This window comes from Equus quagga, chromosome 7, assembly GCF_021613505.1.
Source record: "Equus quagga isolate Etosha38 chromosome 7, UCLA_HA_Equagga_1.0, whole genome shotgun sequence".
Classification (NCBI taxonomy): Eukaryota; Metazoa; Chordata; class Mammalia; order Perissodactyla; family Equidae; genus Equus; species Equus quagga.
In genome coordinates, this window is record NC_060273.1 from 28966351 (window position 1) to 28993335 (window position 26985).

Here is a 26985-nt window from a genome sequence, read left to right on the forward strand (position 1 = left end):
CGCCCTCCTGGAGCCCTGCCCACGCCAAGGTGCGCCTTCCAAGATGGATGTCCAGCAGCTGGCAGAGCCTCAGGCACTCGACCCTGAGAGACGGGTCACGTCAACGGCATATTTATACCCCGTTTACACAGAGGCCGATGCTGCCTTCTGCTGGTGTTCATGTCCTCTAGGATCATTTATACGATCTATTTCTGGAGTGTCCCTCACAGCCCAGAGGGCACAGGGGCCAGCGCCACCTCTGTTTGCTTTCACAGGGCTCTCTCGGACGGCTGGGTGGCCACCCCCAGCCTCCCCGTGAGTACCTGCCTGCTCATGGAAATCTGGAGACTGGGGGTGCTTCCGAGGCTCTCTGAGTGCCTGGGGGTCCCTAAGAAGGAGCTAGGCCAGACCTGTGATTGCCGCTTCCTAAGGTGATAATTTGCCGTTGTCCCCAAGCAAGTACAGATTTCGTTTGTCCGGGCAATAGCTGCAAATTGGATATGAGACAGGTGGCGACAGAGATGTAATTTGAAAGCCAAAGAGCTGGAGGGAGATTGAAGAGCGTGCTGTTGGTTGGACAGAGCGTCAGAGGGCAGGAGAATACCACCTTCGTTTACGACCCTAGCACACCAGTTTTCTTTAAAGTCGGGTTTCTTGAGGCGTAATTTACATACAGTAAAAGGCAGGTTTTTTAGCACAAGTTCTTTGAGTTTTGACAAATGTATATGATCTTGAGCCACCACTACCATCAAGATACCAAACCCTTCCATCACCCTAGAAAGTTCCCCGGTGTCCCTCTGAAGTCAACCCCCAACCCCTGGCAAGCGCGAGTCTCTTCTCTGCACTACAGTTCTGCCTCTCCCGGGAGGTCGTATAAATGGAATCATAGAGGATGTAACCTTTTGACTCCGGCTGCTTTAACTTAGCAAACTGTGTTTGAGATTTGTCCACACGGTTGCACAAAGCGGTAGTTCGTTCCTTCTGACTGCCGAGCGGGATTCCATGGTGTGGGTGTGCTGCAGTTTATCCGCTTGCCACTTCAGGGGAGGCCATCTGGGGGTTTCCGTTTGGGGTGATTATAAATAAAGGCTGTAAACATTGGCACACAGGTCTTGGTGTGATTGTGTTTCCATTTCTCTTGAGTAAAGACCTGGGATTGCTGAGTTGTGTGGTCACTGTAGGTTTAACTTTATAAGAAACTGCCAAACTCTTTTCCAAATGGCTGTACCATTTTGCATTCCCTCCGGCTCCAGTTGCTCTCATTCCTTGTGGAAAACTTAAAGAATGAAGTAAGAGGGTTCTGCGGAGGTTCTGTCGCCAGGGCTTCAGGCTCGCAGGGTGGCTGACAGGAGAGGAGAGCCCACAGGGCAGAGATCAAGGACATTCCGGCCGCCCCAGCTCTGCAACGCTGCACCCACTCCAAGATCCTGTGCGGTTTAGTCTTTGTGGAGGTGATATTTGGCCCCTGCTAGGGTTGCTCACTGAGCCTCTTCTCTTCTGGCTTCCCGTGATGGACGGCTTTACGTACTGTGCACAGAGCCCGTGCTGGGCCTTGTGCTTGGGAGCTGCGATGCCAGATACATGAGCACGAGGAGGCTTCTGCGCGCCCCTGGTCGTGTGCGCTGTCTCTCCCTGTGGCTGCACGGGGCGTTCTGGGGCCGCTCTAGCTGGATGGGGAACCGGGAGACAGGCACCTGGTACGGGAAGCCTCGAAGCCAGCTCTAGGGCGGCCTGGACCTGGAACCCTGTGTGTCTACCAGGCACCAAGAGTGTGCGTGCCTAAGGCCGAGACCTGTAGGGGAGAGCCACAGAGGGACAGCGATCGCCAGCCCCTGGCGTGGGAAACTGATGGTCTCACACACACTCTGGGCTAAGCAGTTTACCAACGGTAACGTGTGGTACTTCAGGGACCTGTGCCCCCCAGATGACGGTGAGGGCCACACCCCTCCCTGGTGCAAGGAAGAAAAGTCCCCTAAAATCTGGGCTGTCAGTTGGGTGATGTGAATTAGGCTATAAATGACAATGGGAACTCTCGAGTTCGTGAAGGCGGGGCCGGGACGGTGGTGGAGGCAGCGATGGAGGTGTAGAGGTTGGCATGTGGGGGCCCACGGAAAAGGCAGTTCACCTGCATGGTACCTGCAAAGCCACCCTTCTGCCACTTCCGCCTCCTGAGAAAAAATGAGTTCTAAGACCCTCAGGCCTGTATGGGCCCGTAGAGGCTGGCTGGCTCAGGGGTCCCCAAAGATTGGGGGGTATCGAGGAGACTCTCTGAGACCTTGTGAGTCAGAACTGAGGGTATGTGGAGGGAGAGACAAGCAGCTTACCCAAGGTTACCCAGAAGCCTGCAGGCAGAGCTCTGGGTAAACTGAGTCTTCTCCCACTGGATTCCGGTGGGCAGCTGCCATAGGGTCCTACTGGGACTAATGTGGGGCTAACACAATATCCTGTGTCTGTCTGTCTGTCTGTCCATCTAACCAGGTGCAAGTTCTTCAGCCTTACTGAGACGCCAGAGGACTACACCATCATTGTGGATGAGGAGGGCTTCCTGGGTAAGTGCCCCTCCCACCAGGGCTGCTTGGCTGGACTGGCCTGCGGTCAGTGCTGGTTGCCCGCCTCCTTATTTCTGCCCGCATCCGATGGTGCGTTAGAAAGTCGGCAGCGTCTGTTTCCTTCCCTCCCATGTCCTGGCTGATCCCCCTTTCAGCTTGGGAGCTGCCCCGGGAAGGGCCCTCGGGCTACAAGGGTCAGTAAGACCCGGTGCCTCCTCAGCTGGAACTCAGGTGGCCAAGAGGAAAGGGACATGTTGGCTGAGCCTCCCGGGAGCGTCCTCAGTCCTTTGGAGCAGGCCGCTGTTACCTCCCTGTCATGATTTTCCTTTACCTGTTCTCCAGTTTTTTAAGTTGAGGTGTAATTCACCCACCATCACATTCACCGTTCAAAGTGCACAGCAGTTCAGTGGTTTTGATATCCACAAGGTTGTGCAGCCATCACCACTCTCTGATTCCATAACATTTTCATCACCCCGAAAAGAAACCCTGTTGCCCGTTAGCAGTCACTGCCCACCCCTCTCCCACCTCCTGTTAGTTTTATTATTAAAGTAGCTTATGTCTGTCCTGGGTCTGATCAATGCACGCTCTGCGTTGAGGTGGTACTGGTGTTTGCACTGTGTCAGTGAGGAGCTGAGAACCCAGAGGGGTCACGTGCCCAGGTCACGAGCAGTGTGGCTGCTCTCCCCCCAAAGCCGATGCCCACTCTGAACCCCTAAGTTCCATTCTTCAAAACCTGCAGAGAATGTGACAAATTCCACATTCATGGAAACCCTAGTCCCACCCCAGAGACAACTACCCATAACTTGTTAGTGTTTTTCTTTCTGACTTTTTTCTGTGCACAGTTGTCTCTTTATAATTTACTTATGATCATATTATGTATAGAAATGTTTTTACTTGACATTACAATTAAAACGTCCTGTGGTACCCTGGCCTTTCACGGGCCTGCTTCCCTGCCCTGGCCTTACGGTTAGGATTGAAATTGTCTTAGTTCTTCTTCAGTGATAAATTTATAAACTCCTCAAATATGTAGCATTTATTCTTATTCAGGTTGATTCCTAAGATGAGGTCTGAGAAATGGCGTTACAGGGTCGGAAGTTGACTGTTGTGTGGTTCTTGATTCGAGTTTCTGGTGCAGCCGTATTGATGCTCTCTACTGGGGAGAAAGCGGAGGGAGCGGCTTCCCCTGCCACGCTCTGTCATCCTTACAGCACGTGCTCTAGGGCATCCGCTCCTCCCTACCTCCCATCTCAAGGGGCACAGGATCCCTCCCTGCCTCTGAGGGAGCAGGGGCGTGGCTGGAGCAGGGATGGGGCAGGCCCCGTGGGAGGTCCTGCCCTATCTCATTCATTCATTCAGCAGATATGTTTTGAGCAGAAGAGCTACAGGCAGGAACTTGTGCCTTAACCACTAAGCACAGTCCCATGAAGACTAGATGCCTGGCCACCCAAACACATTTCCATCTTCTGATGGGCACTCATGCCTTTACCCAGAACTGATGAGAATCATGGCCCCTCATGCAGAGAAGGAACACCCCAGGGTATGTATCCTCTGGAAATAGGTATGCTCTCTACCCCGCCTCCCAAGATGAGAAGCCGCAAATGAGAGACCAGCGTGAGCAGGGAGAGAGGGAGGCTGTGGGACCTGGGGAGCCGGTTTTGCAGGCCCTAGAAGGCCCTGTTTGCAGGAATTGTCAGTAACCAGGGAGCTGTCCTGCCGTTTGAGTGGCTGGTTATTCTGAGCCTGCCCCAGGGGTTGCAAGGAGGCAGTATTTACTGAGCTCCTGCTACCTGCTGGCATCTTGCTGGGCCCTGGAGATGCAGCCAGAATGAGAGACATCCCTTCGTACCCCCTGAGCCTCAGGGCCTGCAGGCTAATGACACCACTTGTTGTTGAGCTGCCATTGTGGTAGGTACTATGTGAGGAGGGTATAGGGGGCTGTCAGAGCAGGTCACAATGGACGCCCTGCTGTGCAGGAGACCCCATAGGAGAGGCCCTGGAAAGAGGAAGCAAGACCAGAGTTGAGCCTTGCTCCTGAGTCAACATAGAATGAGTTATTTCCCTACCCCTAAAGTTGCTTCTGTCCGCAGACACCGCGCCACGCACTGGAAATGACTCTTACTTTCCTCATTTTCTCAACAGGAAACTGAAGCACAGAAATGTTACATTACCTGCCCCAGGCCTCACTGCTGGTGTCATTTATGGATGTTTCTCTGGGCCAGGCCTGGGCAGGGTGGGGGCAGACCACACCAGGAGGCACGGGGAGCCAGCCTCGGCCCCTAAGGGACTTACAGACCCTGAGGTTCCCCGGTGCCATTAACAGTGGCCTGGGACTCTTGGAATGGTCTCACCCTGCCTCGCCCTGAACCTTTCCCAGTGGCAGGAAGAGGGCTGATGACATAGGGGTCATTGGCTCAGTCTTCAATCCAGGGAAGGCCAGATGGATGAGGGAAAACCAGTTTAAGTTAGTAGCCCAGCAGGGGCTGAGAGGAGGAGCCCAGCCTCTGGGTGTCCTTGACTGTGATGGACGCCTGGGTAAGGGTCTCTCTTCCGGGCTTCCGTTCCTGGTCAGTAGACTGGGCTGCTTAGATCCCCGTTACTGCCTGAGAGAAAGTTGTGTAGTTTATGGAAGGACTAAGTTCCTCTCCCACTTGTGCTATGGAGCCACGGGATACAGGCTAGGAAAGAAGACCCCCTTCACCTGCTGTTCTTCCACTGACTGGAGCTCAGCAGAGATGCATCGTGTTGTGGGGTCATCCCGTGAGCCAAAGGGGAAAGAAGAAAGACCCATTTTACCAGTGAGAAAACTGACATCACCGTGCACAGAGTCCCTGTGAGTGACAGGGGCGATTTGAAGCAGGAGGTGCCTCAGGAGCCGCTGAGAAGAGGGGCGGGCCAGTGGCTGGCCCGGGGCAGTGTGGGAAGGCTCTGAGATGGCAGGGTTTGGGGGTAGTGTGCTGCAGTGAGAGGCAGCGATGGTGTCTCCCCTCTTGCCTCAGCTCTGGGGGTGTTTCTTAGGAGACTCCTCTTCAGAAAGGGAGTTATGGCTGCCCCGGTGGGACCAGGGAGGGATGCTGGCTGTCCTGTGCTGTAGGAAGGATGGCACCCCATCTCCTGGGTCTGCAAACATGTCTTCTCACCAAAGGCCTCCCTCGGCCCTTGTGAACATCAGCGGGGATCCCTTGGTCATTGTTCACTGGCGATGTCACCAGCGTGAAGCTTCCACAGTTAGAGACCAGCAGCTGTCTGCAGTTCACATGTCCGTGAGTGGCTAAACCTCTCCTGGAAAGGTGGAGCCATTGTCATGACGTGAACCATGCAACTCCTTGTTGAATGTGGAATTTAGAGGTTCTTGGCCCAAATGGATGCTGTATGTCTGAGTTTCTAACAGAAGGGGTGTGCGCGTGTGTAGTTAATCTTTTACGTATTTCTTGAGCACTTACAACATGCAATGCTGGGTGTTCTTAGGGACCCGAAATAACCTGAGCAGCAGCCCCTGTCCTGGCCTTGGGGTAGCGGGCAGAGCCTTAGGTTTGCAGTTAGAGGGACCCCTCACTGGCCCTCACCCATCACAGTCTCCTATTTGTGTCATGTGATCCGTGCACACTTAGGGCAGGGCGTGCTCAGGGACCGCAGCGGGTCCAAAGGTGGAGGGAGGAAGATGTCGAGAAGTACCCCCTGGCCTCACCCTGGGCTAAGCTGGGAAGACCCAGGTTCGGGTCTAGGCTCTGTTCCCTTCACTGCCTGTGATTCTGGGCAAGTTGCTCAGCACCCTGAGGCCTCCATGGGCTCATCCCTGACACAGGATTGCCTCCCTCCAGCTTGGTTCTGTGAGGCGTATGCGTGGCCGGATGAAGTGTGTGTGCTCAGTAAGCATCGGGGAGTCGCCGTGTCCCCTGGGCACAGCACAGTGCCCAGCAGAGCTCCTCGCATCTCTGTCCAAGCTCTAAACTCAGAATTTACCATTTCAAGAAGCCAATGGGCAAAGTAGTGCCCCTAGTGGGGGTCCCCTCTGCTTGAGCTCCAGACCAGTGAAGGAGCGCAGATCAGGGCCTGCCTCACTGTCGCCTGAAGCTGGCCATCCCAGGGAACACTGACGGGGGACCGCGCAGACCTGCATTTGCAGTGTCCCCCCGCCGTGTGTGAAATAACAGCCTGGCAGCTCCGCCTGGGGCCAGGATGGGGAGCGGCAGGATGGGGTGCCAGCTGGGGGAGGTGCCCCTTGGAGAGGTCATTCTTGAGACACCCCCGCTCCCACCTTCTCCTCTCCCTCCCGCAGCCTCCCCGGGCGGCCTTGCGGCAAAGTCCTCCCTGCCAGAGCTCTGCTGTCTGCGCCCTGGGTGTGGCTGGTTGCAGAGGAAGATGCGTGCGTTTCTGCGTTTCGTCTTCCTCTGCGTCTCATCCTCTCATGCTGGGTGCCCAGTGTTGGGCCACGTTCAGAGGCTAGCTACCTGATACTCTCTATTGGACAGTTTAAGATCTGCATGACGGCTGAGCGCCTGAAGGGAGCACCCGTGCCCCGCCGAGGACCAGCTCACTGGCGGTAACCTTTGACAACGGCTGTTCGGCTCTCCCTCCATAACCACCCACACCCCTGAGCCATGTTCCCTGAGCCACATGAGACCACGACCTCGTGTCGGCTGTCCTCTAAATGCTGGAGCTCTCATCAGCTGAGAGTGAGAGCCTCCCTTCCTTACCACACCTGCAGAACGAGGTGATAATTCATAATTTCTAACAAGAAGTTTATGTTCTCATTTCCTCCATTTTCCAAAAATGGATTTTATTGCTGGAAAACATGTTTTTTAAAGTGACACCTAGTGGGGCCAGCCTGGTGACACAGTGGTTAAGTTCAGCAGGTTCTGCTTTGGCAGTCTGGGGTTTGCCAGTTCGGATCCCGGGTGTGAACCTACGCACCACTTGTCAAGCCATGCTGTGACAGGCATCCCACATATAAAGTAGAGGAAGATGGGCACGGATGTTAGCTTAGGGCCAGTCTTCCTCAGCAGAAAGCGGAGGACTGGCAGCAAATGTTAGCTCAGGGCTAATCTTCTGGGGCATGGGCGGGGGGGGGGCGGGTGAAGAGAAACACATAGCAAACATCCTGTCGGAGGTGAACTGTGGTCCTCTACACAGCCCTGTTGGCCTTTCAGGGAGCTCCCAAGTCTTCATTTTCAATCCCTTTGGAGTGAAAGCTCTTGCCTGTGAATCTTTCTTTGTCCCACATGTCGTTACTCCTTTACACATTTTTAAAACTTGATAGTTTTACCCAAGTGCCACCCAGAACCCAGCAGGACTATCAGCAGTGTACTGACAGAAAGGCTGTGGCTCGTAGCTAAGCGCCTCATGGGGATTCTCTCATTTAATCCTCCAGCATTTTCTGGAGTGATCTGGAGTTCATCCTCCCACGTTTCAAAACTAAGAAACCAAGGGGCGGTGACTTTGCCCAAGGTGACACAGCGAGGATTAAACCTGCTTGCATGACCCCAGAACTTGTGATGTTGCTGTGGACGAGGAAGGAGAAGCCTAAGAAACACAGGCTCTGTGCAGATGACGTGGCCACCGCAGGTCCTGCAGCCAGAACGGGACTCCTGGGGAGGTGGGGGTACAGTGAGGGGGCTTCTACCCAGCGACCGAACCACCTGACTTTGTGGCTGTGGGCTGGCAAGACACTCTTACCTCCTCGACCAGGGAGCGTCCTCAGCTCTGAGAGGCCATTTTTAGGCTCGTGGATGATGGGCAGTGACGGAAATAATCCATTTCAGTCTTGGAATGGTCCACTTGTCCTCTAGGGAAGGGCACACTTGTTGCCCCCTGGCCAGCCTCCCAGGGGCTCATCCGCATGGCCCAGGAGGGACACTTCAGGCACCCCGAGGCTTGGCCCAGGGTGAAGATGGGCCAGGCAGGCCTTCCTCCTCCACATTTGGAGTCCCTGGGATGAGAAGCTGCCAATGGCATGGTGTCTGGCTGCTTCTGCCGCTCTGACAAAGCTCACCCTTCCAGAAACCTTGGAGGGGTGACCACTGGTCTGGAGCTGACCACCCTCTCGGCCCAGGCCTGCTGCTTGAAGAACCTCTGTGGGTTCTTTCTGGGGGCTGAGAGCCAGGAGCAGTGGCCTCCGAGGCTGGGAGCAAGGCAGGTGGACCCATCCCACCAGCTGGGTTCCCAGAATGGCCAGCAGTTGGGTCGAGCTGCGGTCCTCCAGGCAGCGCCAGCCTGTGGGCTGCTCGCCGTCCCCCAGGGCCCCCATTTTCTGTCTGCCTCAGGCCTCAACTTCTCCCTGGGGCCACTCCACGACTTGTCCACACTGCTGGAGCAGAGCCTTGGTTATGCCAGTACGCCCTAAAAATGCACACATAGCGGCAACGGCTTTCTACCAGCCTCCACTGGAGAGTTCGGAGCTGGGATTGGAATTAGTCACTCTCTGAGCATGAAGCCTCTGTCTCCCTGCCCCCATGTGCCTCTGAGGACCCCTGCTGCTAAAGATCAGGCCCCCCTGGAATGTGGAACTTGCCCAGTGGGGCGGGGCCCGCGAGGCCATGTGAGGGTGAACACCTGGGTCCAAGCTGCCCGATACAGTCACTTTACAATTCTGAAGCTGAGGAGTTATCTAGACACTGCAGCAGGCTGGTGGCCGAGGGGGCGCTGAAAGGCATTCAGTGCCTGGATGAGACACTCCTCCCACTTGCTGCACCGTGACCTCGAGTCCGTTGCTTCCGTCTCTGGGCCTCACGTTCTTGGTCTGAGCTGGGAGATGGGCTGGCTTCTCAGGGCTGGTTGTGCGTCTGTAAGCAGATGGACAGCATTCGGCTCAGTCCCCACCAATGGGCTGAGAATTCCAAGAAGGTAGCAGTGTCTGGGCATGGCCTCTGTGGGAATGGCCCTGGCTGCCCCTGGGCCCTTTGCCCCATCCTGGGAAGTCAGGCATAGGCCCATGGGATGATGTCAAAGGCCACCCCCAACCCGAGACTGCACTGGGGGTGGGGAAGCAGAGAAGGTAAGTGCGTGGGAACAGAGGGGCCTGGGCAGAGCAGAGAGGCAGGGCTGGCACCACTGTGCCTCATCCATTCAGCTGGTGCCCCGTAAGCCAGGCACTGAGAGGGGCAGAGAATAAAGCTGACCGAGGCCACTGCCCCAGCGGAGCTGACGTGCTAGTGGGGCTGATTATAGCCTTGCGCTGCCCGGTACAGAAGCCACTCACCGCACGCAGCTGTTGGAATTCAAATGAGTTAAAATTAAATAAGACTTTAAATTTTATTTCTTCCGTGGCACTAGCCACATTTCAGGTGCTGCATAGCCACGTAGGGTGAGTGGCTGCTCTCTTGGACAGCACAGGTGTGGACCGTCTCCATCACTGCGGAAAGCTGTCACGCACAGTGTGGGCAGTGCTGGTTTAGAATGGTGTGAGGACTTTAGCTTTTACTTGGAAGGACTTGGGAAGCCACAGAGTGGTTTTGAGTTACAAGGAACTTGGAATAGGGGGGCAGAGGGCGGGTTCACAAAAGCTGACAGGGTCCTGTTGTGTTCACATGCAGGCGACATAAATGACCCTTCTGGAATTTTCCCAAGAAAGCTTCAGGCATCCTGCCCTAATGAAGAAGGGCACTTTTAAAATTTCATTGTTGAATATATTAAAATGGTGCTTCAGGTCACTGACTGCTGTCCAGGCCTCGTGACCCACGCCCAGCACGCAGGATCACAGGAAGCGTGGACGTTGACCATCTATCGAGGCTGGACCATCCAGGCACCCTGGCCCTCGGTGGCTCCATGGTTGTTTCTACCATGCTGCCCCCAGGAAGTCCCCTCCATGGCCAGAGCCAGGCCCCTTAGAATTTTAGAGCTGAGCTGAAACTCCAGGTTCTGGGGAACACATTTCCTTGGTGGTCCTGAGGTCAAGAAATCTCCTTTCTAACACCCCAGATAACAAGTGGAGAGAGAGTTGCAGAAGCCTGGGACCCAGGGCCTTTTAAAGCTTTTCTCCTGCTCTCCCTTCCCAAACCTTTTCCCTTTTCTGGGAAGTTGCCTGCCTCTCTAGCCAGCCTGGCCTAGGACTGGCCTTTCAGCCACCAGGCCCACTAGGTAGTGGTTGCCATGGCGACCCAAGCTGGGCAGGTAGGAGCCTGGGTGGGGCCTCCAGAGCCATTTTGCCTGAGGCCAGCAAAGCCTGCCCTCAGGCGGCGGCATCATCGTCATCAGCAGCAGCATCCTCATCAGCGTCATTACTGTCATCGCAGCCCCCTTACCTCGGCAGCGTCTGGGCCCCTCTTCTTAGCACCCACCTTTATTGGGGACCTGGCCCTTCTTCCTATTTGGTGCCCAGGACAGAGCACGGGCGTTTGTTTATAAGTCAGACTGGGTTTGAGTCCTGGCTCTGTTATTCCCCAGTGATCTCAGGCAAATCCTTGGCCCTCCCTGAGCTCTGGTGTGTCACGTCTATGCTGGGAATGACAATCCTGGTACAGGATGGGGTCGAGCAGGCCTCTGTGATGTGTGGGGAGTCCTGTGTGCAGCCTGTGCTCTGCTCTGGGGCTGTGTCTGTGTCCCGTGCACATGCTCCCCTGGGTGCCCTTTCTGCAGCATGGGGTGGAAGGGATAGTCTGAACGTTTGGATTCCAGGTCTTCAGGAGCTCATCAAGGAGAATTGGCGATTGCTGCCACTCTGAACCTTCCCCCTGCCCCTGGCAGTAGCAACCCCAGGACCCGCGGGCTCTTAGGAGGGACTTTGGTGAGAGTCACTGCCCAGGAGCCCGCCTGGAGCTATGTGTTCTCCCAGGGAGGCCCCAAGTGCAGGTCTGATCGAAACAGGGAGAGAAATCCCAGGGCCCCCTACCCTGTCTTCTCCTGGCTTCCTTTCCACCCCCAGCCTCATGGGAGGTTCCTGGGAACTCAGTTTGAAAACTATGGGGCCCTTTCCACTAGTATGAGGTAGTGATGGCAGCATCTGACACCCAGAAGGGTAGTGAGAACTAGGAATGACAAAATCATTACTGACTGCTTGAGCCCATCATTTCACGGCTGAGGCAGCTGAGGCCCAACACAGATAAACCACTTGTCCCTGTGAGTCCCGCTCTGCTGAGCCACCTGGCATGTCTGAAGTCCTCTGAGGGCTGTCCCTGCCCAGTCCTCCCAGAACAGGACCTTTGAGCCTGGTCCCATCCTCCGTTGACAGATGAGGGTGCTGAGGACCAGAGGGTGGGGCTGGCCGAGGTCACATAGCTGGCCCCAAGCCTCAGTCCCCACCTCTGCAGCCTGGCCTGCCCTGGGGACCTGGGACCCCTCAGTCACAGGCCTGCCTTCTGTGTCAACCTCCAGAGCTGCCCTCCTCGGAGCACCTGAGTGTGGCGGATGCCACCTGGCTGGCCCTCAATGTGGTGTCAGGCGGTGGCAGCTTCTCCAGCTCTCAGCCCATTGGTGTGACCAAGATTGCCAAGTCAGTCATCGCCCCGCTGGCCGACCAGAACATCTCCGTGTTCATGCTTTCCACGTACCAGACGGACTTCATCCTGGTGAGCCGCAGGCCCATGCCCCAGGGCCTTGGGCACTGTGGATGCCCCCTCCGACATGTTCTGCAAAGTTCTGTGGCCCCTGTTCCATGCTCAGTGCAGAGAGAGGTCAAGGGTACCTCAGGGTCATCAGTGTGGCTCTGGCTGGGCTCCAGGTCTCTGCCTAGCCCCACCTGCCACCTGCCTTTTACATGGGCCATACTTGGTTGGACCTGGAGACCAGGAGGTGAGGGCTGGGGTCCCGTGTGGGTGGAGTGCCCTCCCAGCTAGACACCTGGCTCCCCTCTCCTACCCCTCCCTTGGAGTGGCAAGTGTATCCAGTCATGGGGCCAGGAACAGTTCTGGCCACCATGTCCTTCATTCTCTCCTCCCATGGGGCACGGCCACCCTCAAGAGCGTTGGCCTGGGGAGAGGCAGGGACAGCTGTGGGCACAGCGCTCAGGAGGGTGGAGTGGGGCGTGGATCAGCACCTTCTGGCCTTCGGTGCCGTGTCTTCTCCCCTCTGCATCATCCCTGTGCTTCTGGGAGGGGGACACCCCGGTCCCAGGCTCCTGGCCCCCGCTGGAACAGTGGGAGACAAGGACAGAAGAAGCTGGTTCTGAGGGCAGAATCTCAGAGTGAAGGGGTCAGCACCCCCAGGCCCACTCCATCCAGGGGTCATGGAACACTCACATCCTTGGCTTCCCGTCCCCAGGTGCGTGAGCGGGATCTGCCCTTTGTCACCCACACCTTGTCATCAGAGTTCACCATCTTGCGGGTCATCAATGGTGAGACGGTGGCAGCTGAAAACCTCGGCATCACCAACGGCTTTGTCAAGTCCAAGATGGGTGAGTTGGGATCTGTGCAGGGGAGACCTTAAGGAGTTACTGAGTCCTGCCCCCAGGCAGTCCCATTCCGGAGCATTAATTGAGCGCCAGGTGTAACATGATACAACAGTGCTGGCCAGACTCATGCTCCCAAGGTCTATCAAGGGCACTGGACGTGGATGTAGCCAGTGATGGCCAGAGTCCACTCCTGACCCAGCCCAGGGTATCAAGGAGGGCCTCCCAGAGGCAGTGACTTGACCTGAAGCTTGAGCACAAGTAGGTGCTAAGTCAGGTGGGAAGGTTGGGAAGGGCATTCCATGCAGACAGCATGGCATGTGCAGAGGCCCAGGGGCCTGGGATGAGTCTGGAGAATCAGGAGAGCTGTAGGTGGTGGAGGCTGGAAAAGTGACAGGGGCCAGGGCTCGCAGGGCCTGCAGCCAGGCCTCCTCGGAACAGCTGCCAGCTGACCCCACCCCTCGTCCTGGGCCCTCCACCAGCCCCACACTGCCACTCAGCTCCTTGCCTCAGCACCCCTTGTCTTTGTGTTCTCACAGTCCAGAGGCCCGTCATCCACCCACTGTCCAGCCCAAGCAACAGGTTCTGTGTCACCAGCCTGGATCCTGACACGCTGCCCGCTGTTGCGACGCTCCTTATGGATGTCATGTTCTACTCCAATGGGTAGGGCCCCTTGGGTGTGAGGGGCTGCAGGATGTGCAGGGGAGGTGGGGCTCTGCCTAGGGGCCCCAGTCTTAGCTGGGAGACACCGACCTGCCCTGGGAGCTCATCTGAGGGAGAGACATCCTTCCTTGGGGACCCCACAAGTTTGTGAGGCCCCATGTGGCTGTTGTACACCCCCTACTGTGCCCCGAGTTCAGGGGGCAGCCCAGTCAGTCCTGGGGTCGGGAACTCAGGGTTTCTCATTTGGCGGATGGCACTGGTTTGCGTTCTCCTCAGAGCAGATTTTAAGTTAGGCCAGCACCAGGTGTGGTGGGGCCAGGACCAGCGAGCAGGTGGTGACTACAGACTGCCCTGAGATGTGGACACCTCATTCATGCTGAGGCCTATGGGCAGAGCAGGGGGCCCAGCTGGGGGTCAGGGTGCAGTGGGGGCCCCACCCCACCCATCACCAGCTCCCCTCCCCCAGAGTGAAGGACCCCATGGCTGCCAGCGACGACTGCGACCACATCCGCTTCTTCTCCTTCTCCCTCATCGAGGGCTACATCTCCCTGGTGATGGACGTGCAGACCCAGCAGAGGTGAGCCAGGCCTGGGGTGGAGGCCAGGCCCAGTGTGGGCTGGCTCCCTGATGGGCACATCACCCACTTTGTCCCTAGGAAGAACTCACCACAGCCCGTCATCGCATGTGAGCTGGCCTCATCTTACAGATGTCAGGCAGCTGAGAGACTAAGGCCCTGGTCATCCGAGTGCTGTTTGTCCCTCCCCCAGCCCCCCTGTAGCTGGGCAGTGGCATCCCAAACAGCCTTAGCAAAGGGGGCACTGTTCCAAAGCCCAGTGCCAGCCTCGCCTTCCTGTCCCCCCACCCCCCATGAGGAGGGTGCAGAGAGAGTGCACCAGGGCTCGGAAGGGGTCCTTGAGGCCCCTGCAACAGGTGGAGCCCAGCCCACCAGCCACCTCTCATGTGCTGGCCCCCATCGGTGCCCTGAGGGCAGGGAAGGTGCTGGGGAGGGCTGGCGAGGGAGCACAATGAACATTGGCCTCTGGGGTTCTTGTCTTGCTCCTTTTAAGGTTTCCTAGTAATCTGTTGTTCACGAGCGCATCTGGAGAGCTCTGGAAGATGGTGCGCATCGGAGGACAGCCCCTGGGATTCGGTGAGCCCCGTGGGCTTCCACACTGGGGGCGGGGGGCCTCTGAGCACCAGCCCTCAGCCTGTGTGTGTGCGTGTGATTGGGAGATGGAGACCTTAGGGACCCTGAGGTCCTCACTGCCTGTGGTCCGTTGCCAGTGAGTGACAGGAGGCAAAGGCCTCCGAAGGATGGGAGAGCAGCTTCGAGCCAAGCTCTCGTTTCTCTGTTAGACGGTCAGTGCCTGCCAATTATTAGAGCATCAGGGACGTGACACAAACTGCAGGAAAAACAGTCCCGCAGTCCGCTGCTCACATGGTGACTGTGGTCATTTTGAATGAGTTGCCCTCCATGAAGGCACGTCCTCGCTGGCCATCTCCCGCTTCTCGCCCCTGAGCTCGCCTCCCCACCACAGGGAAAGCATTCTCCTGAGTGAGCACGACGGCCTGAGCGCCGCAGACAGTGTGCAGTGATGCCCCAGGCTCAGCCTGGCCTCTGTTTCCACGGCTGTCCACACGGGCTCTTCGGTAGATCGTTTTCCCTAAGCGTTCTTCCCACGAGCACTTTCCGAGGCGCCGCAGGCCCTGGGCCTGCAGCTGGAGGGCCACAAGCCTGGTCCTCCCACCGCTGGAGCGGCCGCTGGGCACCGGGGCTTTGTCTGCCTTAGAAATGCTTGCTCTGGGCTAGACTTGTTAGACCCGAGAGCTTGGACCCAGATGGGGCTCCTGGGGAATCGCAGCTTGGTGGTTTCCAGGCAGCACCCTCGGCAAACCCTAGTGGGATCAGCGACTCCTGTGTCCCATGGACAGCGCACAGAATGTTCCACATGAAGCTCAGACTGCTTCAGGGGCCGTGGGGTCAGCTCTGGGTGCTCTGCTCCTGGGACGGGACAGGGAGATGGCAGGGCATTCTGACCTGGGGTGAGGGGTTGGTGAGGGAGCCAGGTTCTGCCGCCTGCCCATGCCTTTCTCTGGACAAGCTCACAGATGGACAGTAAGTAGCGGGCCGGACCGTGCTGCCTAACTCTGCTCACGTCATTAAACCAGAGCCGAGCTTGGGGCGGGACAGTGGGCTTCCCTCTGGAGTGCTAAGAAATGGACACTGAAGTCTCCTGGGCTGTGCCTGGGGCCCAGCCTGTCCCTCAGGGCCTCCTCCTCTGTGGACCCCAGCACTTCTCCCGTCCACGTTTGCTGCCCGGTGCAGGCAGGGCTGTGGGGCTGTGGAGATTCAGCAGACTGGAGGAACTCGCCAGTGAAGGGGGCTGAACAGTGTGACCTCAAGCAGCTTGCTTAACCTCTGAGCCTCAGTTTGCTAATCTGTCAAATAAAGCTGATGAGACGCTGCCTCAGGGTGGTTCTGAGCACTCCATGAGGTGTCAGGTACATGAGTGCTCAGCAAGCAGCAGTTGCTGTCACTGCCACATGTAAGGACCAGGTGGCTTAGAGAAGGCTCAGAAAGGGAAGGCTTCCCAGGGGAGGTGGCTCTGGAGCTGACCAGTCAATATTCAGCCGGCTGATGGGGAGGAGAGGGTAGTACCAACAGAGGGAGGTGTGACATGGTGGCACCTCTCCACGACACCCAGGTGGCTCCGAGCAACTAGGCCCAGGGTGCAGAGTCCAAAGGTAGAAAGGGTGGGAGAGGAGCCTGGCCAGATCAAGGTAATCACAGGCAGAGTGCAGGGCCTGATGCCAGACCAAGGGGTCCAGCACCATTTCTTCCTGAAGGTAGAGGAGACCAGCAGATCTTGGGCAGGCGAGGGGAGCAGCCAGGGATCACGGGGAGGAGACACAGGCAAGAGGCAGAAAGCCTTGCATATCTGCTTATCTTTTTATCCCAGGTTTTTACCAAAATGCATGCAGTATAATAACACAGTAGTCCCCACTTGTCCTCAGGGATACATTGCAAGACCCCCAGTGGATGCCTGGAACTGTGGATAGTACCGAACCCTGTATAGACTGTTTTCCTATACATACAAACCTGTGATAAGGTTTAACTTATAAATTAGGCACAGTAGGAGATTCACAACAACAGTAATAAAATAGAACAATTATAACAATATACTGTAATAGAAGTTACTGTAGATCTCAGCAATCTCAGCTTACGATTTTTTTTTGTATTCAGTCGAGAACTTTCACCTTTTTACTTTAAGATGCCATTTCTGGCTTCTCTTTGGCATATCTAAATTGCCAGCATCACTATTCTTGTGCTTTGGGGCCATTATTAAGTAAAAGAAGGGTGACTTGAACACAAGCACTGTGATACTGTGACAGTGGATCTGATAACCAAGACGGCTCCTAAGTGACAAATGGGTGGGAGCGTGTATAGCGTGGATCTGCTGCACAAAGGGACCCACGGGCCTGGGCAGGATTTCATCACGCTGCTCAGAAGAGCACACAATTTAAAACTTATGACTTGTTTATTTGTGGAACTTTCCATTTAATATTTTTGGATCTCGATTGAGTGTGGGTAACTAAAACTATAGAAAGCAAAACTGGAGGTAAGGGGGGACTACTGTGTTACAAAGCAGGAGTCAGGGTGAAGGGGAAGTATGGGGCAGAGTAGGCGGAACTCGAATCATCTCTCCATTGGCAGATGCTGCGTGGTCTGTAGGGCTGCTCTGTGTGAGTGACCTCAGGGATGGGCGACACAGGGAAACGTGTGAGAAACACCAGTGTCAGCCTAGCAGGCAACAGCTCGCTTTGCCTGCCTGGGATGGCAAGGGTTTTAGAGCCATGCTGATAGCTATAAGTAGCCCTCCAAGAAAAATAACTTGTTGAGAATCTGGAAGATTCTAAACCAGTGGATTCGTATGTTTCTGACCATGGTTTGGGGGAAATATATTTTACATCATAATCCAGCACACACAATATGAAGACAACTCAAACTCGGGTTTCACAAAACTACTCACTCTAGCTCTGTGCTGTGCCATATGGCCTTTCCGTTTTTAAATGCTGGTCACCAGCCTTCTAAATTCATGTCACTAAGGGGTCACAACCCACAGTTTGAAAGTCACCATTCTAGACCCTAATCTCCTATCCGCCCCCCCGCCCCGGCCCTCTTTTATAGGAATAGTTGTGTCTGTAGCTGAAGTCTCTTAGGACACAACCAGTCTCCACAACAAAGCAGCACAGAGACGGTCACCAGAAGTGCAGGCACGAGGCCTGCGCAGCCACCAGAGGGGCTGGTGGGTCCAGCCAGGGGCCCTGGCAGACCAAGCGGAAAGCAGGAGCTTGAGGGACCTGCAGGGTGACCGCACAGATCCAGGGGTGGCTGACAAGAGCAGGACCAGGGCCAGAGAGTGAAGGGGCGACGGGGATGCTGGATTTGGAGATGATGGGGGTGGAGCCCAGGTTGAGTCCCAGGCTGCAGCCTCAGGATTCCTTGATGAGCTGGTGACCAGATCTGGACTTTCCTATCCAGTCTGGGACAGTGTTGGGGAAATGCATCATCGCCAAAATCGTTACAGTGGCTTTGAGGGAACTAACCCATGGGATTGTGTTGATGGAGAAGAGTGGTCCTCAGATCTTGGAGGTCTTCCTGTAGGAGGAAGCCTTAAGTGGTGTCTTCAAATCAGGCAGGAAGCTGAGGGTGAGGGGAGGACCAGCCCCAGGCAACCCCCAGGCCACCTTATTGGCTGAAGTTTTGGGCAGGCCAGAAAGCATCACTGCTTCAGAGGTCCAGAGGAAGAAGGCAGTCTCGTTCCAGCCCCCCTAAATGCCTGACACTGCCTTTAGGATGGGCCGGGGAGTTATCTGATGGGCACTCTGGTGAGGAAACTTGGGCTCAGAGAGAGGAAGTGACTTGGCCACAGTCATCCAGCTAGAAAAGGGTCAGAGGGCAACAGAAAAGAGGCCTGAACCGGTGTCCTTCCATGGCTCACGCTGCCTCCAGTTCCATCTTAGAGAATTAGAAAGATGGCAGGGAAGGTGGAGTGGGACGACAAGGCACAGAAACAGGCAGAGGGTGATCAAAGTTGAACAGAACTGGGTTCTGTGGAGCTGAGGACAGAAAGCTGGCTGAGGGAATCAGAAGGCTCCTGGATGGTGGGGGAGGGTGGGAATTCTATGGGAAGATTGTGGGCGCCCTGGGTGATGAGGCCACGAGGAGTCTGAGCATGGTCCCCTCCTCTGTCCCCAGATGAGTGTGGTATCGTGGCCCAGATCTCTGAGCCCTTGGCTGCTGCAGACATCCCCGCCTACTACATCAGTACTTTCAAGTTCGACCATGCACTGGTGAGTGTCCAGCAGGGTCCCCGGGGCAAGGGAAGCTCCTTCCAGGGCCTGATGGGTGTCTGCCTCCTCCTGCCCTTTGCAGGTACCGGAAGAAAACATCAATGGTGTCATCAGCGCCCTGAAAGTCAGCCAAGCAGAGAAGCATTAGAAGGACCTCTTCTACCCTCCCCTTCTGTCCCCCAGGCCTGGGCCTGGCCCCCACCCCAAAGATTCTTCTTGCAGTATTTCTCAACAGACTGGAAAGTCGACCCCAGGGCCCCCAAAGAAGGAACCTCTGGGAGATGCCCTGGGTTGCTGATCCCGCCAGGCCTAGGACCCAAGCCAAGGCCTCCCATGCCCTCTGCCTTTCCGGAGCCCCCAGACCCTCCAGAGAACCCCTTGCCTCCTCCCCCCAGCCCTGCCCCAGAAAACGATGTCTGAGGCCCAGGGAGCTTGTGAACTGACTCACCTTCTCATCCCACCTTGCCCACAGCTGAGGGCAGACGCTGAAGGAAGCTGCGCCTCCTACAAGATACTGGGGTACTGATTCTCTTGTCATCTTGGGGGCTGGCTGAGCGGGACTGAGTTCATGGAACCTGGGAAGACCCCTGTGAGGATGGGGGGCTGAACACTGTGGTCGCTGGTCTCTGGTTCCATCAGCTCGGGGCTGGTTCCCGCAGAGTGGAGGCCAGTGGGTAGCCCTTGGGTCATGTGCTGCTGAGGCTCTGATGGAGCATGGGTGGGCCCTGAGTTGGGGGGGACCCCAGCCACCCAGAACCTCACCTGCCAACCACAGGGCCTGCGCCCTGACTCCCAGCAAGACTGCCAGGGGGCCCTGTCCAGACCCGCCCCACCACAAGTACTCACTCCTGGAGGACAAGGCAGTTCCCAGGAGACCCACCAGCCTGGGGCACACGGTCCTGTCCCCTCTGGTTTTCCTAGACCCTCCTTGGACAGGCAGAGCCTCAGTTTCCCTTAAGTAGGGACATCCCCAGCATTCTGGGCTTGGGGTTTCTTAGGTCACCCACACCTCCCCAGCAGTTGACTAGACCAGCACAGGGCTCCCCCTTTGTCAGACCCTCCCCTCCCCCACTTTTGGGGGCCATGGAAGGCCTCTGCCCCCAACTTTCCTGCCTGCCTGCCCCTCAGTCCAGGGACTGTGGCATTCATGAGTACTTGACCTGGGAGGCAGCTTATCTGAGCCTTAATAGAGAAAACCATACCTTGTTTTAGTTTCTTATTTAATGTATCTGTGCCCAGGCTGCGGTGGGCAGCATTTTCAGGGGTTGGGGCCTGCTGAGTTCTGTCAGGGGGCCCAGAGGCTCAGTGTCACTTGGCTGGTACCCTGTGGCTCCAGGGACAAACATGGGAATCAGGAGCTGTTGTGGGGGCCTTGGCCCTCTCTTCAGAGCAGGAAGCTAGAAACAGAGGTCTGTTACAAGGCGGAGGTCCCCGGGACACCTCACACAGGGCTGCCCAGCCAGCTCCACTGGCAGGTATCCAGGCAGCTGTAGTTCTGAGCATCAGAGGGGACCCAAGGGCCACGGGGAGATAGACAGCCAGGCGATAGAGGCTGACCAGAGAGACTAGGGCAAGCCCCGGTGCCACCTCCCCAGCAGGGGCTCCTTTCTGAACAAGGAGGACCTGAAGGGCTGCTGTGGCTCATGCCCTTCCTGGCGCTCTTTCTCAGACGGCAGCTGGCTGTGCTGTCCCTGAGGAGTTTGGAGGAGAAGGGACGTTCTCTTGGTCTGGTGAAGGGCTTATGTGATCCCCGCTCCCCCCTCTCCAAGCCCTGGAAGCCCACCAGATGGAGGAGCTCTACATCAGGATCTGTGCCGATCCTCGGGGCCCAAGCACTGATTAGGAACCCACTTTTTTTTTTAAGTTGATTCATTATGCACAAAACAACCAAAATGTGTCAATTGTTTGCTGGTTCCAAAACTGGGGTGGCCAAGTGGGTGGGGCAGCCCTTGAAGCTCCGAGTCCCCTTTCTGTCCCTGAAAGGCCTTGACTTTCCGTGATGCACCTCTCCAGACTCCTTCCTGTAGGTTCCCTGAATCTGTCACTTCTCCACCTTTCCTCCCTGCCGAGCAAGTGTGTCGGCCCCATGACCCCAGAACCGTGTGCTCCCCAGACCCTCTAGGACGTATCTATTGTACACACCTATAAATACCTGTGTTTTATGTTGATATAGATATATACTGTAAATAGCATATATACTTGAGCAATATATATGTTAATATATACTGTGGGAGCACACACATGCGTGTGTGTGCAGTACGTGGACACAGACCCCACTGTGTGTGCGCCTGTGTGCGTGAGGGCCTCGCCCCACTGTGTCTGCTGTGCACCCAGCACGTTTTGAGCCACCATCTATTTTTAATTCAAGTATATAGGCAATACGATGATGAGAGAAGCCGCTGGCTGCCTCCGCCCTGACTTGAGAGACAAACAAAACCAGCAGCCCAGGAGCTGAGCCCCGGGACAGGAGCCAAGGGTCCGCACTCCCTTCTTCCCCAGCTTCCTTTGAAAGATGGATTCAGCCCCTTCCTGCACCCCTTTCCCATGGCCAAGGGCCCTGAACACCCTCGTTTTCTTTCGGGGATGGTGGTTCAGAGGGAGTCGTTGGAATTTCTTGCTTTCGAACAAAACACACCCCTCCCCAGCGCCCTCAGCCTGAAGACCTGGGCCAGTGGGATGGTCATCCCTCAGCTTGCCATCTGGGGTCTGTTCCCCTCCTCGCATACTTGTTTTCATGCTGACGGCTTACCTGACTTTTTTACCTGCAAACTTAGAAACCTCTGGTTCTTTTCCAGGTCTCCTCCTGGGGACTGGACCTATGCCCTTGACATTGTGTCCGGGGAGGGGTTGGGGTGAGGGCTAGCACTTCAGCCCCGGTGGGTGGCCTGTGGAGGGTTATTTGCCCATTCCCCGTCATCCTGCTGTGTGAAGAGGCTGGGCGCATGCTCTCAGTGTCTGTTCAGGCCTATGGGGAGCAGAGTCAGTGGTTTGGTCTCCACAGCAATTTGGGGAGAAGAGTAAGTGGTTTTCCCTGTGGCCAGCTGCCCCCAGTTGTCTCCAGGTTTCCTGGGTGTGGGGGTCTCAGACCCCAAGCTCCACTTGGAGGGATGATGTGCTCCTCAGCGAGGCTGACATAGCCCAGACCCACCAGAGAATCAGCCTGAGGAAGATGCCCTGTGGGGGCTGAGGGTCTCTGGGCTCCGGCTGGGGAGGCAGGCAGCGCAGTAAAGGAAACGGGGCTCCTGGGCCTGGCTGCCGAGAGGCGGGGTGAGTGGGCACCCGGAGCCGCCACCTGGCCTCTGAGCTTTTGTCTTTGCCTCTGTGCCTCTCCCTGATGAGAAAAGCTCAAACCGTCTACACCACCCCCACCCCTCGCCCCTTGCCTGCCCCATCCGTGTACACTCCAGAGTGGTGCGAGTCAAGGAGGGGAGAGGCAGGGACAGGAGGAGCCCTGGCCAATAAGGCCCTCACCCCACTTAGAAAAATCTGCTCTGGCTCCACCCTCAGCATGGGCTTCCCTGGTTCCCACGAACCCCCTTCTCCCTCAGCCACAGTCCTCACCCACAGAGAGTTGGGCAGGGCCAGCTCTGCACCTCCTTCCTCCACGGGGGTCTCCAAAGTCCCCCAAGAGGTGCTGCCCATGCCACTGCCCTCAGCCCAGGCACTCATCCGAGCTGGAGAGGTGTGCAGACCTCAACTCTCAAGATTCAGGGGGTACAGAGCCCCCCAAGCACCAGCAGGCTCCCCTCCCACCCTCTCCAGGCCACAGGCTCCTGGTAGAAGAGAGGGAGCCGGGGAACCCACAGATGCCCACTGTGGCCTCCCTGCCAGGTAGCATGGCCTCCGAGACCAGTGTGGTGTCCAGAAGGAGATGCAGGGTCTGGTGGGGCTCATCCCCTCTGAGGTGACAGAGGAGGCTTAGGAGGTCAGGAGAGAATGCTCTGGGGAGATAGGAAGATCGTGGCCCCCACCCCAAGCCAAGGACACTATTTGCTGATCATCAAAGAGGAACCTGCACCCACCAGCGGCCCCTCCTGGCAGCATCTCCCAGGCTGACCTTTAGGATCCCATGGCCACACAGGGCCAGCTTTCTGAGCCACTGGGTCTGGATGTGGGGACAAATAGGGCCCTTCCCAGCCCCAGCTAAGAGAGGGTGCCTTGGGGAGCTCGCAGATGAGAGCAGAGCACGCCAGCCCTGGGACTGAGCAAGTTTTGATGCCACTCTGTGAGTAGACACTGGGCAGAGGTTGGAAGGAAGCCCCCCCCAAAAAATATCTGTGCCCACTGTAAGTCAGGGCAGGGGGCAGCCGGTCACTGCTGTCACAACCATGGGTTGGCTTAGTGAGCGGAGCTTGGGGCAGGATGATGGGAACTCCCAGCAGTGGACAGACATGGGCTTTGGCTTTTCAGCTTTCCTAGACGCTGTGCTGAGGGAGGGGCTGGAGCCCTCCCTCCATCCAGAGAGGCCGCCTGGGAGGGGAGCCCAGCAGGGTGGTGGCCGGCGTCAGCCCTGCAGAGGGCAGGCTGGGGAAGAGTGGCCAGGGCTGTCCTGAGGGCAGTGGAGCCCTGGTGTAGCTGGACACCCTTTCCTACATCTCACTGCTCAGCTAGCTTTTTGCTTTCTTTCGTTTTCAAACTGGAGGCAGCAAAAGGACAAGCTTAATTGTCTCTCATCCCCTTTCCATACCTTCAGCTTCCAAATTCACGCCTCCTATGAAGCCCTCTCTCTTGGAAGGAAAGGTGGGAGCTGGGGGCTGAGGCAGCCTCTGTCTTTGAGGCTGATGCACCAGGAGTGGCCTGGAGAGAAGGCAGAAGCCTGTGGCCTGGCCCCTGGCATCCGTGGGCCGCCTAGTTGTAAGGGAGTTTGTGGCTCTCAGTTCAAGGAGGGGGAGGCTGTGAGAGTCAGAGGTGGAGGGCGGCCCCTGCCCTGGAGTCAGGACAGTGTTGTGGGCACTCGTGTGTTTATGCATACACACAGAAGTGTGAACGTGTGCTGGGCCCTCCACAGTGTGTGTGAGCACATGCGTGTAGAGCCCAAATCTGAAGTAAGGGATTTTGATCTGAGCTCATCTAGTATGTTGAGGCCTCGGCAGCGTTCTCAGTCGTGGGGCACATGTGGAGATGATGGGGAGGCGGGCCTCGCAGGCAGGACTGCCCCTCCCCACTTGACTTTGGAACACTGCTCTCTGGAGTGGGGGAGAGGAGTCCCTAGCAGGGGTCTGCTGTGCTCTACAGAGGCCTGGCTGTCCATGCAGCCCACCCACGTGGCTTGACCTGCTGAGCTGTCTCTTCAGAAGCATCCAGTCCTGAGGACATTGTTCACAAGGAGAGGTTTTGGGTGCTGGTGCCCCTTCTCATCCCTGAAGAGGATCTAGCAAGGTTGGAGATGAGAAGGGAGGGGGGATGAAAAACAGGCCAAATCCAGGTCCCAAGTCACAGGCCAACCCCAATGTGTTTCCATGTCCACTGCCTCAGTTTACCTATTCAGAAAATGGTCCAGAATGAACTGAGCACAGTTGGCTGCAAAACTGGGGTCGGGGGTAACACAGAATCCCAAGCCCTCCTCTCGCTCTATGCCAAAATCGTTTCCGTTATCCTGAGATGGGAGTGAGTGGATGCTGGATGCACAGTGTGGCTCTGAGAGGCCTCTCCCCTGCCCATGGCCTTGTCTTGGAGGTCTGGCCCTCACCTGGCATGCCCTGGGTCACCAGCAGTAGCAGTGGCACTCACACCTGTCCCAAGGTCTGGAGAGGGGAGAAGTGGGCAGCGCTCCACCTTGGAGGGGCCCTCATGCTTTCTTTCTTTCTTGAAGAAACACGAAACCCTTGAGATTCATGTACTGTATGATGGAGAGAAAAAAGTACCTAATGTTCCCCAAAAAAGACAGTATATTTTGTACTTTGTAAAGTGTTAATTAAAATGGAGAGAAAAATCATGTTGGCTGAGGGCTGTCTAATGTTGTGCTGATCCTGGGCCACATCTCGTCTCTTTCCTTCTCCAGTCCAGGGTGGGGGGAACACGGGCGGGGGGTTGGGAGGAAGGCAGAACAAGCCTTCCAGTGTGACATCCAGTGTACAAGAGGGGACACATCCCCAGAGCGAGAGGGGCTGTGTTAGTTACCTGACGCTGTGTAACAAGTTGCCTCAAACTTAACAGCTTCAAATGATTATTCACATGTCGCAGTTTCTGTGGGTTCAGAATCCGTGAGCAGTTGGAGCAGATCTGGCTCAGAGGCCCTCACGAGGCTGCGGTCATCTGAAGTCTTGGCTGGGACCGGAGGATCTCCTTCCAAGGTGGTCTCTTCACAGGGCTGGCAAGTTGTAACTGGCTATTGGCAGGAAGCCTGTTCCTCTCCATGTGGGTCTCCCCATGGGGCTGCTCCAGTGTCCTCACAGTATGGTGCCTGGCTCCCCCCACAGCAAGGGACTCAAGGGACAACATAGTAACCAAAATGGCTTTTTATTCCCCTAGCCTCAGAATTCACGCAGCATCACATTCACCACACTCTAGCATCACACTGCCCAGCTCTCAGTTGACACGGGAGACCACACAAGGGTGTGAAACCAAGAGTCAAGGTCATTGGGGGCCATCTTGAAGACCCACTACTATGCCCACCGTTCCTCCAAAACCTCTGGCGGAGGCGGGCCTGGGAGTCAGGGGCCTGTGGAGCAGGACAGGGCCTTGCCGGTGGCAGGGGGAGGATGAGGGGCTGGATCCCTTGCCACGGGGCCTCTTCCCCAAGCCTGGAGCGCTGCTGTGGATGTCACAGCCTCAGGAAGGTTCCTTGGTGGTAGAAGCCCAGGAGCTGATGCCTCCAGTGAGATACCCTGAAAACAGGAGGGGGACCCCCATGCCCAGGGTCCCTCCCACAAGTGCTCCGGCATTTGACACCTGCACTTTTGGCAGGTGGACACTGGCGCTGCACAGGCAGGACAGTGGTCCTGGACCTCCGAAACCCTTCACTGCCCCTCTCTGATGTTCTCCATGGAGGGCAGGTGTGAGCAGGGCAGGCTGAAGACCCGGGTCTGCACTCATTCCAGCCAACCTCCACCCCCACCCACCTCACCCCTGCCTGTAGGAAAAGAGGCCCTGGAGATGGAAGGGAGTGACAGTGGGGGCTGAGGCTCTCTCTCACCACCCTGAGACCAAGAAAGTTCTAGATTCTATGAACACTTTTCCTTCTGGGGTCTGCACTAAGCGCCCCTTCCATCCTTTAGATACCCCATTGGAGCCAGGACATCCATGGAGACTCTTGATGGTCCCCAGACTCTCAAAACAGTTACAAGACCTCCAGATCCTGACCTCACTTTCCCACCACTCACTCACAGGCACTGTCACTCGGGCGGTGCTGGACCTTGTGTCTGATCCTGGGGACCCAGAGGAACCCATCTGCCTGGTTCTGAGTTGCTCTGGGAGGTGTGAAGACACAGAAAGGAGCTACACGAGGGAGTGCAGTGCCAGGCTAGACCACAAGGGCATGCTGTGCCCAGGGGAGGGAATGACCACTGTCTGGCTGTAGAGGGCTGACCAAGAAGCCAGGACTCTAGGGTTGAGCTTGGTAAGATGGGGACCAAGCAGAGGGAAGAGCAAAGGCCCAGAGGGCCAGAGGGAAGCTTGGCTGGGGTAGGGAGGAGTGGATGGGGTAGGTAGAGGATGAGGCTGAAATGGAAGCTGGGTGCTCAAGCCAGGGCCCTCACCCTCCTACAGGGCATGGGGAGCCACTCAGGACTTTCACACAGGGAACCAAGCTTAGCATCTGAATAGCAGGTGTGGATTATGAACAGGGCTGCAAGGAGGAGGAAGGGGGACAGGCAGCGCTGGGATCCTGCCCTCAGTTCTCAGGAGAGAACTGGCCATGAGCCTGAGCATGTTCAGCTTCTGTCTCCAAGGGGGGACTCACTTGGGACATTTTTCTGATGGGCACAGTGTCCTGAACTCTTCCCCAGTCCTGGCTCTTCAGCTGGCGCCATGCTACCAGAGCCACAGCAAGACCAAGTGTCTCTGCTCCTCCATGGGCAGCCCCCACACCAGCTACATCCCACCTGTCTGCCTCCCTAGCAAGACGGGGGGCTCCTGGCTTGAGGAGGTGGCCACACTATCTGCATTGATCCTTTTAAACTC

The 26985-nt window shown here is 56.6% G+C and overlaps 1 protein-coding gene across 5 annotated transcripts in view; it reads left to right on the top strand.

Annotated features, from left to right (window-relative positions):
• Positions 1-24799, top strand: part of CASTOR2 (cytosolic arginine sensor for mTORC1 subunit 2) — a 61671-nt gene extending 36872 nt beyond the window's left edge. For 2 of the 5 annotated variants that reach the window (XM_046666568.1, XM_046666570.1), the window contains exons 2-10: positions 2458-2528; positions 3888-4065; positions 11835-12028; positions 12720-12852; positions 13386-13509; positions 13976-14086; positions 14577-14659; positions 18770-18864; positions 18947-24799. In XM_046666568.1, the coding sequence (XP_046522524.1) occupies positions 4005-4065; positions 11835-12028; positions 12720-12852; positions 13386-13509; positions 13976-14086; positions 14577-14659; positions 18770-18864; positions 18947-19012 (867 nt within the window). In that variant the 5' untranslated portion in view covers positions 2458-2528; positions 3888-4004 and the 3' untranslated portion in view covers positions 19013-24799. Of the gene's footprint in view, positions 1-2457; positions 2529-3884; positions 4066-11834; positions 12029-12719; positions 12853-13385; positions 13510-13975; positions 14087-14576; positions 14660-18769; positions 18865-18946 lie in introns of all 5 variants that reach the window. The other 3 variants (XM_046666569.1, XM_046666571.1, XM_046666567.1) reach the window with 2 other exon arrangements.
• The last annotated feature ends 2186 nt before the right edge of the window (positions 24800-26985 follow it).